The sequence below is a fragment of the Malaclemys terrapin genome, chromosome 2 (assembly GCF_027887155.1).
Source record: "Malaclemys terrapin pileata isolate rMalTer1 chromosome 2, rMalTer1.hap1, whole genome shotgun sequence".
NCBI classification, from domain to species: domain Eukaryota; kingdom Metazoa; phylum Chordata; order Testudines; family Emydidae; genus Malaclemys; species Malaclemys terrapin.
In genome coordinates this window covers 65,400,984-65,420,790 of record NC_071506.1, presented here as the reverse complement: position 1 = coordinate 65,420,790, position 19,807 = coordinate 65,400,984, and the positions used below count along the sequence as shown (strand labels likewise).

Below are 19,807 nucleotides of genomic sequence, written 5' to 3'. Positions count from 1 at the left end.
AAAATTGTAGAGTGCATCACAATTTTACAGACAAAAATATTCCTTGCCAAAGAACTGGAAGGAGCAGTGCCCATTGTTCTGCCAGCATGCTTCAATCCTAACCAAAAAGGACCTGCTTAAGGTGGTGAAAGCCTAAATTAGCCCACACCCACTTAAATCATTTAGCTTCTATTGGGACAGCCAATATTAAGATGACTGTTAAAATATCAGACCAATTCATAGTATACAACTCATTTTTCACTACCAAACCACCAGATAATCTCATGAAGGAAGGCACCTTCTAGAACAGGGGTGGGCAAACTACGGCCCACAAGCCGTTTTAAGCTGGGGCACTGGGTCCGGGGCCGCACCACGCAGCTCCCGGAAGCCACGGCATGGCCCCTCTCCGGCTCCTATGCACTCCAATGGGAGCTGCAGGGGCGGTGCCTGCAGATGGGGCAGCGCACAGAGCCTCCTGGCCGCGCCTCCGTGTAGGAGCCGGAGAAGGGACATGCCACTGCTTCTGGGAGCCGCTTGAAGTAAGCCTGCATCCTGAGCCTCTCCCCACGCCCCAACCCTCTACCCCAGCCCTGATCCCCCTCCCGCTCTCCAAACCCCTCGATCCCAGCCTGGAGCACCCTCCTGCACCCAAACCTCTCATCCTCAGCCCTACCCCAGATCCCGCACCCCAACCTCAATTTTGTGAGCATTCATGGCCTGCCATAAAATTTTTATTCCCTGATGTGGCCTTCGGGCCAAAAAATTTGCCCACCCCTGTTCTAGAAGCTTTCCTTCACATGATGCATCCAGATAAACACGTGATCCAATAACTAGCAGGATGACTACAGGAGATTATTGGATTTTGAGATAATTATACCACAGACGAAGACATTACAAAGACTTACTCTTTATGAATTTTATGTTGCTCATCTAACTTTAGTTTGGCAATGTTGTTCCATGCAAGCGTTATACTTTCTTCTGTCAAATCTTCAAAAGATTCTTCACTTGGAGAAACTAAAATATAATACCACCATAAAATGAGAAGTCACAAATTGAAAATTAAAAAAAAGATAGACTTCAGATAATAAATGAGTTGAAGTTATACCAAATCTGACTATATTAAATGATACAAAAAGGCATATGCAGCATCTCTATTATTTCCAGTTCTATTATAGAGAGGAGAGAATTTATGAGAGAATGTTTAACTGCCCCACAAATTTATTGACAGAAATCAAGAACATAAATAGCCAGAAATCTTCAGGTTAATTCCTAAATGGATCAGAAGTTTTTAGACAGTATATGTTCTTCTGTTATGACTGGCTGCCACTTTTATGTTCATGTATTTAAGAGTCAGATTCTGTAAAGCTGTAGGTTTAAAATTATGGCTTATGTTTTTCAAAGGTTATGGGGGTTTAAAGAAATTAAATGAGCTTACTATGTGGCAACTGCTACCAAGAATACCACCAACTCAATAAGAATTGCCAAGCTGTGAGAATACATAGCATGATTTAGAGATGTTTAAATTTCTGGAATTTTTTTTAATAGAATCCTATTTTGGCAAACCACCCAACATAATTTTAGAATTAATTCTACGTGAGTCATTTGGAAGAAACATTCTACTTAAAACAGCAACCTGTATTGTCACTCCTGTACTTCAAAGTTAAAGATCACCCAATAGGGGAATGAGGAAAATGATATAAATCTAAGATGGGGGTCAAAAGCATATCATATTTACTGATAACTGATAGGGTATAAGAACATAATGGTCATACTGGGCTAGACCAATGGTCCATCTAGCCCCAGTATCCTTTCTTCCGATAGTGGTCAATGCCAGTTGCTTCAGAGCAGGGGTTCCCAAACTTGGTTCACGGCCTGCGCCACTTCCCGCAGCTCCCATTGACCGGGAACTGCAAACCGTGGGCATTGGGATCTGCGAGTGGCCACACCTGCGGACGCTCAGGTAAACAAAGTGTCTCGCGGCCTGCCAGGGGCTTACCTTGAACAAGCCGCGAACCAAGTTTGGGAACCCCTGCTTCAGAGGGAATGAACAAAAGTTAATTTCAAGTGAACATCACTTGTCATCCAGCTCATTTCAGGCAGCTAAATGTTTAGGGACACCCACAACATGGGGCTGCATCCCTAAGCATCTTGGCTAATAGCCATTGACGGACCTATTCTCTATGAACTTGTCTAATTCTTTTTTTAATCCAGTATTACTCTTGGCCTTCACAACATCCCATGGCAATAAGTTCCATACGTTGACTGCATGTTGTGTAAAGAAGCACTTATTTTTATTTGTTTTAAACCGGCTGCCTATTATTTTCATTGGCTGATCCTTAGTTCTTGGGTCATGTGAGAGGTAAACAACACTTCCCTATTCACTTTCTCCACACTGTTCATGATTTTCTAGACCTCTTTCATATCCACCCTTGTTTCTTTTCAAAGCTGAACAGTCCCAGTCTTTTGAATCTCTCCTCATATACAATCTGTTCCATACTACTAATTATTTGTATTGCCCTTCTGTAGGATAAATATGAAATTAAAGAATTAGGGTTATCTTAAGTTTGGTTAACAAAATGTGTGTGTTGTAAAGAAAGGCCCTGCCTAGCAAGCAAAAGGAAAGTCTTGAAAATAATAAGTTATAAGTAAGGCTACGATTTAGTCACGGAGGTCACAGCAGTCATGGATTCCGTGACTTTACCGGACCTCCGTGACTTCTTCAGCTTCTGTCAGCAGTTGGAGCTATGGCTGGGGCTATGTACCCCACGTAGTCCCGCGGTGGGAGCCGCTGCCGGGGTCGTGCACCCCTCCCCCATGGCTTGCGTTGGGGGCTGCCATCGGGGGCCACACGCCCCTGCCCTGCGGTTTCTGCTGTGGGCCGGCGCCGTGCGCCTCTGACCCCCAGCAGAAGCTGCGGGGCATCGCTAGGGCCACGTATCTCTGTCCTGCTGCTTGCACAGGGGCCTCCGCCGTGACCGTGAGCCTCTGCCCCGTGGTGGGGTCTGCAGCTGGAGCGGTGCGCCTCTGCCGCAGCTTGTATGGTTATTTTTAGTAAGTCACGGGCTGCGTGAATTTTTGTTTGTTGCCCCCGACCTGTCTGTAACTTTTACTACAAATAACTGCGACAAAATCTTAGCCTTAGTTATAAAGCCAGAAGGAATGAAGCAGTGAAGATGTCTGGTTCAAAGAATAACTAATGAAATAAGGAAAAGTTCTAAAAAGAAGGTCTCATGATGGATGGGGTGACTGCAGATGGTTTTAAACAAGACAAACAGAATCTGTTTTAAATGAGGCAACATGGCCCTTCCCACGCCACACACCAGTGTTATTTCAAAAATTAGGGCCTATGTGAACCAGATGCAAAAGAAAAACTGTTGGCCAGCAAGGAGGCGAAGTGATAGGGAGGAAAGGCCTTGGGGAGAAAGGAGGTGGTAAATTTTATCTGGATTAAGACTGCAAATAAAGGTGATTTATCCCAAATTGGTTTTTAGTGGAAGTCAGTAATTGGCAAGGACATCATTTGTTTGTTAAAGGGTATAGAAAGGAAACTCTTAAAAGCTTCACTGCTAATACCTGCCTGACCGCTTTGGAACCGACCAATATGGATGCATTTAGCCCATTTGTAAGTATATAGAGCAAATGCTTATAAATGTTTTGTTACTGTATTGGGTGTAGTAAATTGCTTATTAGTTAGACTTTATAGGCATGTTCAGAGCAATTGCATAAATGCCATGTCGCCTTTGAATTTAATAAAGGAATTTACGGTTAAATTAGTGTCGAGCTAATACCCTTCATAAACGTTAATAATTCCAACATCTTCTCTGCACCTCTTCCAATTCTAATATCTCTTTTTTGAGATGGGATGACCAGAACTGCATGTGGTATTCAAGGTGTGGGTGTGTTATGACAAACTGGAATTGACGTAACTGCAGCCATTTTGTTATTCAGTCACCATTATTTGGACACGAGAACACCACATAGTCAGGAATAATTTGACCTTTGCCAGAGCAGACAAAACAGCTGTACAGCTTCACTGTTGCTGACAAGGAGAGAGAAAGTGACAGATTCCTGAGACGGGGAGGGAGTGTGGATAGCTGACCTTGGATCTGGGTGTGGGAGTTGCTTTGCTAATAAGTAGATTTTTTTTTTTTTTTTTTTTTTTTTTTTGGCTGTTGCTAGGGAAATTATTAGCCCATTAGGAGTTACTGTGAGTTATGTGCTTTGTTTTGATCAAACTATAAAAGAGATTAGTTAGAGAGTGCAATTTGGAGAAGTTTTGGAGAGGATTTTGATGAGCTAAGAGACTGCCATCCAACTCCACCGCAGCTAGAAGAAAGGCTGGCAACTGGAAATGTACTGCTGACCACTTGACACCATCTCAGACTTTGGGTAACTATATCTGGGGTGCTCAAGACTATTGTTATTTTAGGTGTGCGCTTTGGACTCAATAAAAACAAGGATTTTTGAGTGAAAGCACTCTTGCGTGTACCAATCATTTATCAGATAGATGAGCTGTGGCCCTAGTGATTTATGTCCTGAAACTCCCTAGAAAACACAGAGAGGTTACTATTTTTTCAGGTTTAGATAACCCCAGGAAACAGGCATACCATGGGTTTATATAGTGGCATTATCATTATCATATCATGTGTTTTATTATTTAACTAACCCTTTCCTAATGGTTCTTTCCTAATATAATGGTTCTTAACATTGTTAGCTTTTTTGACTGTTGCTGCACGTTGAATGGATGTTTTCAGAAAACTATCCATGACTCTAAGATCTCTTGGACTTCATAATTTAGACTTCATCATTTGTATGTATAGTTGGGAATATTTTTTCCAATGTGCATTACATTGAATTTTGTCAGTCATTTTGTGGCCAGTCATAGAGTTTTGTGAGATTCTCCACGTAACTTTGTGCAGTCAGTTTTGGACTTCACTATTGTGATTAATTTTATATCATCAGCAAATTTTGCCACCTCACTGTTCACCCTCCATTTATGTTGAGCAGCACTGGTCCTGGTACAGATCCTTGGAGGACTCCACTATTTACCTCTCTCCGTTGTTAAAACTGACAATTAATTCCTACCCTTTGTTTCCTATCTTTTAAGCAGTTACTCATCTCTCTTAACCCATGAGTGTTTACTTTGTTTAAGAGCCTTCGGAGTGGGACCTTGTCAAAGACTTTCTGAAAGTCCAAGTATACTGTAATAACTTGCCCACATGCTTGTTGACCCCCTCAAAGAATTCTAATAGATTGCTGAGGTGTTATTTCCCTTTACAAAAGCTACGTTGACTCTTCCCCAACATACCACGTTTATCTACATGTCTGATAATTCTGCTGGATACTAGAGTTTCAACCAGCTGGCCTGGTACTGAAGTTAGGCTTGCCAGCCTGTAATTGCCAGGATCCCCTTTGGAGCCTTTTTTAAAAATCAGCGCTACATTAGCTACCCTACAGTCATCTGGTACAGAGACTGATTTAAGCATATACATGGTCTGATGTTTCAGTCCAATTCTAAGTAGACCACTGTCCACATCACAAGAGCCACCATCTTGACTGGCACCCTTGCTGGCCATTTCAATGGTGGTTAAATTATTAAGTGGACATAGGAACTGAATTACCCTCTCACCCTAGAGGTGATCCTTCCAGGACAGGGTTAAAAGTACATTAGTGGGACACTGTCTGGAGCTTGCACTGCCAGTGCGCATCCTGTACGTATGCTGTGGACAGACTAATTTGATTGCCGCTGCTGTCAATCTGGTACTTCACAGGTCACAGAATTCACTTTTTTTTGGTAAAGTCAACACCACATAAAATAGAAAAACTGAGTGCTGTAATTTGCATATTAACTGCAGGAGTTATTGACTTGTTGTATACTTATAGGCCTGTATATCGATGATAGAAATAATATCTGATGTTCATTTAAACCCTTGAAACAATTTTAAGAGGCAAACTGAATAATCAGAGCTCAACAAGACAATGCTTCCATTTTTGGTTGTTTAAAACAAAATAAAAGAGAGAGTTGCCAGGCAAAAGTCTGTTTTCTGTCAGAGCCTTTGGTTCCTGTAGTTATTTCTCCATGATTTACAAGGGAAGCAGCCAACCAAGTTATATAACATATGATCCTCTGAAACAAAAGATACAGCCCTCCCAGAAATAAGTTCAAGTCAGCTATGTTATCAGATAGCAATACAAACAATAACTACGATTCTTTTATACGTTTACCTGGAGATTCAGCTATGGAAACATTGTGACTGGATGTTCGAGACAAACTTTTGAACTTCGGTATTATCCTCCGGGGATGAGGAGTTGTAAACAACTGTTTCGGTGTCTGTCCAAACTCCAAGATTTGTGTCAACAGAGCTACTTTCTCATTGGGGTCCATAATACTTAAGAAAAGCGAAGTGTTCAGTGAAATATTTTAAGACAGAAAGATTGTTTCTGAAAATGTAGGCACATGTGTGCAGTTATTGCTGTAAAATACAGTCACAGTAAAGGCATACACAACTGACCTATTACACAGCTGACCATACAATTGCATGCAAGCACATAACCATGATTGTGTGTACAACGGCAATAATTGCATGCATGCTACTCTGCAAATATAGCAATTTTATTAGTGTAACTGAAATCTCAGACTGCACAGACATTTGAGAGCATAATCCTTCAATTCAATCTTTGTTACAATGGTAAGATTGGTGGACACTGTCTTTTGGAATCCAAAACAGAATGGTTCTCTCAATTGTTGGGAGCACTTAGATAGTTAACAGGGAACTTTATGGGATAAAGAGAAATTTATTATGTGCCTCTACCAAACATTGCTTATAAGCATTTAATTACCTGTTCAAATCCACTCCACCTTCATAAGTTAATGGATGAAACACTGAAAGAAGAGGGAAAGAGTCATTTGCACAATGTAGATAAACATGGCTTATTTTTTTCAACTCACACACCAACTGTAAACTACATGAATATTTAACTGTGTTACACATCTATGCAATTCCACCCACCTCACAACTCCTGCAAGTTATAGTTTGTTTCAAGCCATTTGATGCATAGAAAAGTATGAGCTAGGCCAAAGAGGAAAAAACAGTTTCAGATACCACTTTTCCTGACCCTATGCATTTCCCTAGCACGTTTTCTGTTTTTTCAAAGACTCTCAGTAACTGGATACACAACAGTGATCTTATTACATCATTATAAGAGCCCATCATCACAGTGGACTAATCCCCTATCTGTAAGAAAGTGAGAATTTTGTAAACTGTGATTAAACCCCCCAAATATTACTTCCTCATTAGATCTCTGCAGTACTAACTTGCTAATAGGTCTAGGATGGATTTTCAGATCTCAATCTCTTGCTCCCCAGGAAGATAAACATTGAATGTAATTCAGAGACATAAAACTTAGCTTAGTACAACTAAGCTACATGTGCCTCACATTCAGCTACATCTAAATTAAAGCTATGTAACAAGACTAACAAGAACTGACTACATGGTTGTTTGGCTTAGAGGTGGTTATAAAGGAAACTCAAGAATGTGTGTGTGGGGGAAGATGCTTAGAACAGATAAAGGTGTTTTATCCACTCTCGCCCCCCCCCCCCTCTGAAATCCACTTGGTTTGGCAAAATGTTACGTGTTTCCTCACTGAGAAGTTAATGTATTAAAAAAAAAAAACAAGTAAACTAGATATCAGATTTCTGATGTAGCAGACTTTCAGTAGTTTAATGCAGAGAACTTCATCATGAAAGAACTGCTTTTGATGCTGCAAACAGTTTTCAGTCACTCAGAAAATAATGTATTACTTTTCTTTAATTATTTACAATGTCTTAATATTCCGGGCTAATTATAGCAAAGACAGAGCAATAAGACTCTCAAAATAAAGATCACAAAAAAATTAAAAGAAGGAAACATAAGTGAGTCAAAGAGTTACTGTCGCTAGAGTGGCACACAGGGAGAAGCCCAGCGACCTATTTATCCTTTCCCTTCCCTCTCACTTTCTTCTTGGAAAAGAATGTTACCCACATGAACCTGAAGTTTCATGCTGCAATTTCTGGGCAGAAATGAGAAATACACAAGAGACTATTTCAGCACCAAATTGCCATTATCATTGACTTGAGTAAATAACAGACAAAAATATTGTCGGTCTCCCTTGACTGTCATTTTAAGTGCAACAGGGGTGACCAGATGTTCCGATTTTATAGGGACAGTCCCGATATTTGGGGTTTTGTCTTATATAGGCCTCTATTACCCCCACCCCCGTCCCGATTTTTCACACTTGCTGTCTGGTAACCCTAAGTGCAACATCTACACACAATACATAATCAAACATTTCTCATTTATATACTGTATTCCGGGAAGACAGACATTACAAGAAAGGGAATACGTTTTAGAAGATGAGTCACTATTTCCAGTGGCAAAGGATTGGCAATTTTCTCAAGTACTGAAGGATCAAACACAAGCTTGATGCATGTTCAAAAGAATGCAGGGCAGCATGGAAACCTTGCTAGTCACATTTTCCATCCGAGTTTAGTTAGAATGTCAAAAAAGTGATTCTTTAGAGAATTTTACAATTTACCATTGTGGGCTGCAATGGCTTCACTTCCCTTCTGCTTGTAGCCAAATATTAAGTCAATCCATTCATGGAGATGTTCTGACACGTACTGGCTTTCTAAGGCATTTTGGCTTTTCTGAAGAAAGTCATCAGGATCTAACCAGAGAAAGTTTAATCAGTGCAGAAATCTACTACTGTTAAATGTGGATGAACTCTCCTCTCTCTCACCCCTCACAGATATTCCACGGAGAAACCTTCCAGATTTATTAAAATAACACTACTTCAGCTATTTAGTAACATTTTGAAAAAAGTATTTGATTTATGCATTCATATAAGAATATGATCTTCATTCATTAATAGCCACTTTAGATTATTCCTCCCCAATACCTGTACTTATTTTTATTTAAGTTTTTGTAACACAAAATAGAACAGAAGAGAAAAATAAAATTTGGAGGTGGGAGACACAAAGGATTCCAAGAGTCTGAAAGCAATAAAGGTAAACTGCGTGCAGTATTGAGTTTAGGAAACGCATTCAGAATGTCATTACCTGATGCCCAAGGAGGAAGTTCTACATGTTCAACCATCTTTCCTCCCTGTCTTTTCCCCAGGTCCAGTTTCAGACTATTTAATAGAAAACTGGAATCATTTTCATAGAATTCTGGAATCAGCTAGTGCAAGGATAGAAGAGGGAGGGAAGAAAAAAATTTCAGGATTTCCTTTATTTTTTTATCATTTTAAATGAAATGCATCGATACATATACTGAAACAACACTGCTAAAAACACATGGCATATTAGAACATTACAGTATTACAAACTTGTCAACATTCTGGAAAGTCCCCAAAGCATTTTAAAGGTAGATAAAAAGCTAAGTCTTGTATAGATTCAATTTTAAAGTTCTGAAAATAGTAAATAGAACTCTGACAAACATATCAGGCCAAGGTTCTAAAGCATTTCAGGTAAGCCAGTTGTCTAAGATCAGATATAATTAACCACTCCTAATTCTGCAGTGGAAAACTGGACTGCAATGTTAAGAAAAGCCTCCTTTCCCAATTCAAGCTTCTCTGATGTCAGTGAAGCATAATTTACCAGCTCCAAACATCTACGTGACAGATCTCCTTTAGTTTTTTAAAAGACATTAAGAACAATGAGAAAGCTTTTAAGATGTCTCAAACACAATATTTCTGTGATGCTTAAAAACAGAAGATACAAAAAAAAAAAAAAAAAAAAAAAAAAAAAGAAGAAGATGAACTATAATTCTAAACCCCCAAAATGGGCTGCACTATAAAAGCCAAGTCCCAATTATATTTAGCAAGGAAAGGAACTTGGTAGAATAATCTCATGATCTTCGCTTAAAATCTCCAACTAAAGATCAGATCAAAATAGAACTGTTTTTTTTTTTTTTTTTTTTTTTTTTTTTATAAAAAGGAAAAGCAGCCCACCATTCAGAGAAGGAATTTAAACCTATCTCCAGTGCCAAGCTCAAACCAAGCGTGGCAAGGCAGTCTTCACCTCCATAAGGAAGCAACCAACAGAAATTTAAAATTTTTAAAATGGAAAAAAGGAGGACAGAACAGTCAGGTAATGTGACCTCAAGTAGCTTCTGGCTACTTACCTCTTTGAAGTCTGTTGCACCATCCAGACAGTTTTTCCAGGTTTCTGCAATACTAGACATAATACAAGTCAAAGGTCTATTGGTCAGGAAAGTTTAAGCCCCACATAAGCATGCAATTTAAAGGAAACCATATTATAATGAAAAATAAATCTGTTTAATTCAAATTAAACCAACCTGTTGAATGTTCTGTCAGCATGATCAAACTTTCCATTTTGTAAACAAAGCATGTACTCTGGTGCTGGGGAGATAAGAATGGAAGTCAGATCTGTCCAAATTCTGCTTATTTTCAAACCCACCAGGTATTCAAAAGACTTGCAATGAAAGCAATCTTACCAACTCTAACAAGATAGAACAGAACATAACCTGGAGACGAGTAGTGGCTACCATACATAAACTTAGGCTCTGGCATTTCCCGATAACGTGTCTGCAACATATTGAAAAAAAGACAAACTGTTTAAAATTAGAGTAGTATTTTTTTCCCCTGTATTAAACACACATGTGTTTATCAAAAAACTTAAGCTAGGATTAAACACTTCTTCTCATTCAGATAAAAACACAATACAAAGCTTTTAAATTGTATAGTTACAGATACTTAATCTCAGTAAAGAATTCCTGTATTCCATTATACACACACTATCTGAAATGCATTCCTCATAAGCTGAAAAGAGCAGAACAGGCTAAAAGTGGAAAAAACAAGGTATATTGGCAGTTTGCATTTTTGTAAGTTTATAGCATGTCTGTAAATTCAGCGTTATAGCTCTTCTTCACATCTTAGGATAAGTTAAAGGTTACACTTCTTTAAATCATCCATAACAATCATAGACCAAGAATCTATGTAAGTTTCCAAACATGTATCACTACAGTAATTTTTAAGTGTTTTATTTGGACATGCTGCCTTTCCATATGCAACTCCAACTCAATAGTATCTATTAGCAGAGACTAATATATTCAAGCTACCTCTTGAAATTAGAATGTATTCCAATACAATAAAGCAATCAACTGATTCAGAGCATAAAATCAAAGAAATGCAGGGGTGGAAATCAGAATTTGCATTAAGAATCTTTATTTCTTTAAAATCCTTCTCTCTTTTTCACCAGTAAAGATGCTACTGATCTGGCAAGAATTTCGTGTCCCAGTGCTTCTTAAAGAGATAAGCAATTCAGCAGCATGGGGATAATTATTAAAGGATATTTATATTCTTCATATGATTGTTCCTTTATGATAACTTAATGCTGCCAATTTGCCAATAAGACAGGTCCTATAAAGAATATACTAGGATTCTCTAAAGTGTTTTTGCAGCTTTATGTCTAAGAATTACATGAAGATAATCATGAAGTCTAATGCCAGTGAAGAGATGGGGATCTTTCAAACACTGCATTTATATGCTAGATTGCTCATGAAAAAAAAATTCCTGCCTGATGTGGAATGGGAAGGAATTTCTTACGTGGTATTGTCTATAACTGCATATGAAGTATGGTGGTAGTACTCCATTTCAAGTATTAATCAGTCACTTTTTACCCTGGTCTTTTGCCATATGTGTGGATTTAAAATTTTTATTTATTTATTTATTTATTTATTTAAGTATTCCCCCACTTTCCCCTCCCCATTAAACCCCTTTTCTCAGAGACTTAGGCCATGTCTATACTAGGAAGCTTACGGTGGCACAGCTGTATTAATACAGCTGTGCAACTATAAGATCGCTCATGTAGCCACTCTATGCTGACAGGAGAGAGCTCTCCCTTTGACATAATAAAACTACCTAAACGAGTGGCAGTAGCTATGTCGGCAGGAGACACAGCGCTGTGCACCAAGCGCTTATGCCAGCAAAACGTATGTCGCTCGAGGGGGTGCTTTTTCACCTCCCCGAACAACATATGTTTTGCCGACATAAATATAGACATGGCTTTAGAAGCATGTGCCTACGTTCTACCTTAATTTGTAACTATATTGTTTGTTAAAAGAGATTCTTATGTTCTTCTTAAAAATAATTTCACTGAACCACACACACTTATTTTACATTATGCTTTGTAATCTATTCATCTATCATAGGGTTTTATATAGCTAATCGTCGTAGTATCCATGGAAAAGCAATCACAACAGTTAACTCTCTAGTGGACTTCATTTTAAAGAGGCAGAAAAATCTCATCATAAATATGAGGCTAACAAGTTTGTTTTCCATATTTTACATGCAGTGCTTCTTAGATATTTAAGTTTGCGCTATTACTTATGGATATATTGAATTCCACACCACACTAACTTAATACAGGTAGAGTTTGCTTCTGATGTTTGTAGTCTAAGTTTCAATAACAGTTTTAAGAATTGCAGAACATAGGAAATACAGTGAAAAATCCTAGAAATATCTGAATACAAGTCATACAAGCATGTTTATTTTATTTTTGTATTGTGCGAATTTCATCCTCTCAAGAGATGCTAGATTGAAAACGGAGTCCTCTTAGTAATAAGATTTGTAGGTCACAAATTATAAAACAAAAAAAAAAACCTGAACTCCACATACCAGTAGTCTTTCCAGCCTTTCTTTATTCAAAGCACCAACTGGTTTACTAAGGTCCCGGAATGTTTCAGGCTTTGTCAAATCTAAGAGAGAAAAGAAATTAATCTGTATGGATTGCTACCACTGATAGGAATCACTTATAAACTAATATTTTAAAAACAACATTTTCCTCCTCTTCCTACAGGCACAAGAAGCTCTCGCACTAAGGCCTGGCCTACACTATAGAGTTAGGTCAACATAAGGCAGCTTACACTAAAACGTAGCTCCCACCGATGTAACTCACTGACTTAACTCCACCTTCATGAGAGGCGTAGCGCTTAGTTTGATGTAGTTAGGGCGACAGTGCCAGTGCATTGCTTACATCAGTTGTTGACGCCTTTCAGAAGTAGTACCACAATGTCCCACACTGACAGTTAAATCGGTGCACGTGCTCCTGATGAGGACATGCACCACCAACACAAGGTGTGTAGTGTGGCTATGCAAAACTATTCAATTACTGCAGTGGCTGCATGTAGACATAACTTAGGTTGACTTAATTTTGTGCTGTAGACTTGCCCTAAGTGACTATACCCCTTCCCAACATTAGTTTTTCAGCTTATCTAAAAGTTGCACACAAAGGCTAGCTCTGGAGTAGGATTTTGCTAACATATGTTCCACAGCACTACGATTGGGCAAACATCTCCCATCTGTTAATATGGACCCCAGTGGCCTTGAGGCACAGATAAATGACATATCTTCCCCATACCATCCCTTAAAGTAACTTGACACCTTCATTGTGTCACAACAACATTGTTTGAATAGGAGGTGTCTGAGTGGGAGCTGAGAAGCACAAGCGAAGTCACACTGGGCCCATTAACGGCAAAGGCATTCACAACTTTGAAGAGGGCAAGCTACCAGCAACACAAAACATTATAATTAAAACCTTACTCAGGAAGCCAGTTTAGGCACTAACCTTGACAGTTAGCACCCTGCCTTGAACCTCCCTTTTTTAGGAAGCTTTTCTCAGAAAATGGTGTTGGCCCCAGTCTAGCAACACCTGGTCCATACATTTCTTCTGTACCTTATCAGTCTGTTTCATGCCAGACTATCATATGATTGCTCCATATAGATTATAAGAAAATGCAAAATGCTGTTGAGATTATTGACCACCAGATATTGTTGACTCATTCATAAAAAATATTGTGGAAGAAGACAATGTGGCCCTTTTAGCAAGCACCTCAAAAATTTTTTACAATCATTAGTTAAGCTTCACACCTCATCAAGTATTAGCCCCATTTTACAGATGGGGAAATCAGACACGGTCACTTGCTTGACACAATAGAGCTGGGATTAGCATACTGATTAACATCCTGTTCCTTACCCTCCAACCTCAGATTGATGTGGCATGATTTTTATGCAGTATAAAAGCAGCAGTTTCAGATTTGTACATCATGTGCAGACTATGTTTTTTCCTCCTATATATGTTGTTTACCTAATTCTGAACTAGAATAATCTGCTATGATCCAAGGAAATACAGGATACTGGGAGAGATCATTGCAGCTCCGATCAGCCAGATTGTTGAGATGAAGAAGGTACTGGTAGTTTGAAATATGACCTCGCTGCCATTGCAACATGTAACTCTCAGCCGTCTGCTCTGTAATATGATTTTCTTAAAAAATAAAAATAAAAAAAAAATATTAAACTTCTTTCTCTATTCTAAAAGATACTTAACGTTAAAGCACCTTGAATTAGTTCACTGCATTATACACTGCAAATGTGTATAATGTTTAAACAATCTAATTAAAACATACCTAACCATAGCTTTAAAATGCATAAAAATCATTTAGGAGTCCAATTGACTGGACAGGGGAAAAAGACTAAACATTTGTGAAAGTAAAGAGAAACATGACGTCTACAGTATTTGAAGAATTTTCTTCTTAGCAGTGAGAAGACCCTTAAGATTCTGGATCATGGTTTACTAAGGGATGAGACTACATGAAAGGAATTTGTTTTGCTATGGAGTAACTAATGGTGCCTGCTTAACATCAGTTAGTGAAATGTGGTCCCACCCTTTTGTGAATGAGGTCCTGTTTAACAAACAGATTGGATGAAGGTGCAATACCAACACCACACAGAAAAAAGGAAATTATTACAGGAGGATCTCTTTGCCTGCGGAATACGGAGTGGAGTGTCTGTCAGAGATCCTCCCCTCCATTAGCTCCAAAACCAAATAATACGATTCTAATGGAAGTATGGATATGCAAGCCATACTTTTAAAGGAAAAGATGGCCTGAGCTGACAGACCATTTCCAGAATATGGTACTGTTGCCACGTTGGCTGCTTCTTTGATTATATTTGAGCATATCTAAGTAGATTCTGCTATCTCTCACCCCTGTGACATACACTGGGTTTATCACAGACTAAGGGCGTTGGGATTTGTATGCCAGCCTCTTATTAAATTATTCGCAGACATTAATTATGTTATTCATTAACACAATTCTGTCGTTAACACCTTCATTGAGTCCATAAGCTGAAGAGATAGTAGGATGCACTGTTGAGAGCTATTTCACAAATACATGTTGTCACAAAGTGAACTCCCTCTAACAATATTGGCCCAGTCTGGTAAAGAACACCCTGTACTTTTAATCCTACTGATGAATGACTGGCATTCATCTCTTATTTAAAAAAAACAAAGAAGCCAACAATCAAGGTGGAAGATACAATCTTCTGCAACTAGAAAGCACAGTTACAAAGGCTGATACAGGCAACTTGGGGGTGGTGGCGTAGCAGACGACAGGTCCTTTAACACTATCAAAGATTAGATGCAAGTCTATGGGTGGCTTCTAGAAACCAACCCCCCTGCCAACCTCCACCAAAAATAAAAAAATCTTTAGCTAGTTACAGTGCAAGCATGATAACCTGTAGCGAGAGGAAGAGGGGGGCGTATATATGCTCCTACAGCATAGATATGTAGAAACCGGATATTCTTCATACCTTCTCATTCTCCTTCCCCTGCAGCTACCCGGTAACTTTTATAGAACATGAGTTGGCAACCTTCAGCAAGCAGCCCATCAGGGTAATCTGCCGGCAGGCCACAAGATATTTTGTTTATGTTGACCGTCCACAGGCACGGCCCCCGGCATCTCCCAGTGGCCGCGGTTCGCCGTTCCTGGACAATGGGAACTGCGGGGAGCAGCATGGGTGGCCACCGCTTTCCGCAGCTCCCATTGGCTGGGAACAGCAAACCGTGGCCACTGGGAGCTCTGGGGGAGGGCCGTGCTTGCAGACGATCAATGTAAACAAAATGTCTCGTGGCCCGCTGGCGGATTACCCTGATGCGCCGCATGCCAAAGGTTGCCGACCCCTATTATAGGGGGTACAGGTGGCCTCTAAATAGACTGCCATATGCCCAAAAGTCTATGGAGGAATGGAGCTTTCCACCTATTAAAAAGATGCATAATTGTTGTGACGGTACCTCCCATAAGGCTTTTTCCATATTTATGGAAATATGCTTAGAATGTGTTTTAATGCTACATACAGCATGTAACATATCTCCGTAAAGGTTATGATCTCCTGAATGTATTAATCCTATTTGTATGCATGTAACATTTTTGTATTCAAAGTTATTAATGTTATGAATGTTGGCGGTGTACTGGCTTGATTTCTAAATAACCTTAGTAGAGCATTTGGTCAGTTCCTGGAGAAAGGAATGTAGAAATTAAGTACCTAATCAAGAAACACTTAAAGGACAATGGATCTTGGAATGTTCCAATCCACATAAGAAGTCTACTTCAGGACGTTCAAGGTAGCATGTAAACAATGGATGCTACCTGTAAAAACTGTGAGTCATGCATGGACAAGTGACTTGCCCAGGTGACTCCTAAACTCCATCTTGGAGCTGGACTTTGCATAGGAGTGAGGAGGGGGTCTCCACCCACAAGAGAAAGTCTATTTAAGCCTGTGGGAGACCCCTCCATTTTGTCTTCAGCTGGCTAAAGAGAGAGCCTCTTCACCCCGCAGGATACTTGAAAGAAACTGGAACAAAGGATAGTGTACAAGGGGTGTGAGTGATTGCTGGACCCAGGCTAAAAGGAGATTAGTCTGTAAAAGGGACCATTCTGGAACTGGTGAGGATCTTATCTGTATTCAGTTTGATTAGACATAGATTTGTGCATTTTATTTTATTTTGCTTGGTGACTTACTTTGTTCTGTCTAGTACTACTCGGCACCACTTAAATCCTACTTTCTGCATTTAATAAAATCACTTTTTACTTATTAATTAACTCTGAGTATGTATTAATACCTGGGGAGGCAAACAGCTGTGCATCTCTCTATATCAGTGTTAGAGAGGGCGAACAATTTATGAGTTTACCCTGAATAAGCTTTATACAGGGTAAAATAGATTTATTTGGGTTTAGACCCAATTGGGAGTTGGGCATCTGAGTGTTAGAGACAAGCACACTTCTGTAAGATGTTTTCAGTTAAGTCTGCAGCTTTTGGGCACTTGGTTCAGACCCTGGGTCTGTGTTGGAGCAGATGGGAGTATCTGGCTCAGCAAGACGGGGTGCTGGGGTCCCAGGGTCCTGAGCTGGCAGAGGGAAGGCAAGGGAAGAATTAGTCTTGGCACATCAGGTGGCAGCTCCCAAGGGGGGGTTCTGTGATCCAACCCGTCACAATTGTGACCTACCTCTTCCCACACATCAAGACAACAGAACCCAGCATATTCCCCACAAGGGAACCAAGTAGGACATTTAATAAATAAATGGTTTCAAACCTAGATATGTTGCAATATAGAAATAGAGCTCATCTCGATCTTGAGAGTTGTAGAATTTTAAGTAGATGTCAGAACACAGGTCATTTTCTGTGCAAAATACTTCTAGACCCTTTGAAATTAAAGGAGAAAAATTAAGTCTACAAATTCAGCGACAAGCCCTACTGCCCATGTTACTAACAGCCAAATTCAGTTAGCGACATCCAAAACTTAAGACTGTTCCCATACAAGAAATTCGTCAGCAGTTTTGCTCAACTATTGGCTAATACGCTGCCTGTTGTAAAGATGCCTCCCCTCCTCAACCATATACACATACACTTTCTTGTAATCAGAGAAAGGAAATTTATGGCTGTACACAACTGATCCAAATGAGACAATCTAACAATTTCATATACAATACACAGTACACATTTTAACTTTATAAAATATATAGTAATTGACTGAAACAAGGCCAAAGTGAGCCCCTTTGGGTCCCTCCCCTCAAATGGTGTTACACCTAGAGTTTACATTTACATTATGTTAAAAACAAACAAAAACACTGAAAGTGTACAACCAAGATCTCAGTGCAGAATTGTTGTGCTGCCCCTGTGCCACTCTCTCACATCAGTCATGTAACCTAACACAATTTCCTTCTTGTACTTCAAGATTATATATCTTTAGAATTCACATTTACCAATCTGGCCATTTTGCAGAAGAATATGTAATTTTAAAAAAATCATTAGGGATGTCAATATACCCCAAATCTGGGCACTGTAAAGTCACGGAAGTCAATGTATAAACCAAATTACTTTATGGCAAACAAAAGAAAGTAGGCCTATTATTTCACTGTGAAAGAACTGTAATACAGGTCAGTAGAACCGGAGAGTGTACTTAAGTTTCCCTCTCATTCACACATCGGAATAATCAGCAAATTAAGTAAAATCCTTTAAATAGCTTTTTTAGCATAAGATCTGGACTAGTCTCCACTAATACCAAACTGAAATATTAATTTTTAAAAGTAGCTATGGAAGAGGCCCTCACCCCTCATACAGACAGTTCACTGTTCCTTTCAGTTTATAACTTCTACCTTGCTAACAAAACGTAAATGATGGGTGAAAACTGCAGTCCTATTCTTAATCTCAGAAAGCAAGAGGAGTTACTTTTTCTCCCACTGGATAAATTCAGAGAAAGTGTGAAAGGTATTAGCAATATATGTAGCTAAAAGTAACCAACCCCAGCTCACCAATGGCATTAGACCATGTCTTCTTTTGTAGATGCGACGGACATTGTGCATCATTATGTGAACCACAGGTTTCTGTAAAATAAAAATCAAAACATATCCCAAAAGCATTAATACTCCACAGATTCTTATATATGATATCAGTAACATTCAAGGAAATTAAACAAGGGGTTTTTTTTGTTTGTAGGCATGTAATGCCCTGGAGGCAAGATTTATCCACCACATTAGAGAAGAAACTACCCCTGTTCTCCTCCAGAAATAGTTATTTTGTAGGAGAAATAATTATTTTGCTATTGGCAGCTTCCCAGATTGAGAGACAACTTTAGTGGCAACTCCACTGTTTATAGGTCATTCTAAAATTTTCTCAAACAACCCTAGTCACACAACAGTAGAAGGCAAAAATGAGGAAGTTGTCGAATATGGAAAGGGTCCTTGAAGAGTAAGCATGCTGGGAAAAATATTTGCTAGCTATGGATACCACCTTATGGACAAACATAAAATAGCATTTCTTTCACCTAACAGAACACAAGGTGGCAGCGGATCTGACTTTAGGACATTACAAACGCATAGTGAGTGGTAATCTATAGTAGGTTCGGGAACAGATTTTTAAACAACTGTTTTAGAATAATTTTAACCCTTTGATAGCACAAACAGCCCCATGAATGAAGCAGCAATGATCAACCAGTTTAATCTACAACACCCTCCACCTTCCCCCCGTGGAAAAAAAAGTTTAGTAGGTCAGGAACTGGAGAGCCCCCTACATGTAGTTAACCTTGTTCAGTTTTAACTAGACACAGAATGTACTCAAATCTCCAGTATGCAGGGACAGTACTTCAGAATAAGGTCCTATACATTGTAAATTACATGGAATATTCAGACAAGGAAAGTCTACCATGCAATTGAATAACTGCTATTAGGCCAGTAATCCAATGAAAATAATCTCTCTCTGACAAATCAAAAAGTAAGAACTATGTTTTCATTTAAATTAAATAGTCAAGATCGAGAAACAGTCCCAGTAATTTAAGTGATATGTATAATATTACATATGAACAGTCAACACAGGAAAACTGTGGAAAATTAAATGGTTATTACTTTAATCAGCACAACAAATTACATCTACATAGGTGCTTATTGCTTGTGTTCCAAGAGGAGGCATTTTCTTATAAGGAGTCATCTAGAAAAAA

The 19,807-nt window shown here is 39.1% G+C and overlaps 1 protein-coding gene across 2 annotated transcripts in view; it reads right to left on the bottom strand.

Moving 5' to 3' along the window:
* The window catches only part of NSMAF (neutral sphingomyelinase activation associated factor), a 61,742-nt gene that overhangs the window by 10,444 nt on the left and 31,491 nt on the right, over positions 1–19,807 (bottom strand). For both annotated transcript variants that reach the window (XR_008443833.1, XM_054018264.1), the window contains exons 11-22: positions 18,627–18,698; positions 17,408–17,516; positions 14,126–14,302; positions 12,658–12,737; positions 10,476–10,566; positions 10,317–10,380; positions 10,143–10,194; positions 9,077–9,197; positions 8,554–8,685; positions 6,820–6,862; positions 6,205–6,368; positions 885–993 (exon numbers count right to left, since the gene is read on the bottom strand). Coding sequence is in view for 1 of the 2 variants with exons in the window: in XM_054018264.1 (XP_053874239.1) it covers positions 885–993; positions 6,205–6,368; positions 6,820–6,862; positions 8,554–8,685; positions 9,077–9,197; positions 10,143–10,194; positions 10,317–10,380; positions 10,476–10,566; positions 12,658–12,737; positions 14,126–14,302; positions 17,408–17,516; positions 18,627–18,698 (1,214 nt within the window). In the remaining variant the exon portion in view is untranslated. The remainder of the gene's footprint in view (positions 1–884; positions 994–6,204; positions 6,369–6,819; positions 6,863–8,553; positions 8,686–9,076; positions 9,198–10,142; positions 10,195–10,316; positions 10,381–10,475; positions 10,567–12,657; positions 12,738–14,125; positions 14,303–17,407; positions 17,517–18,626; positions 18,699–19,807) is intronic.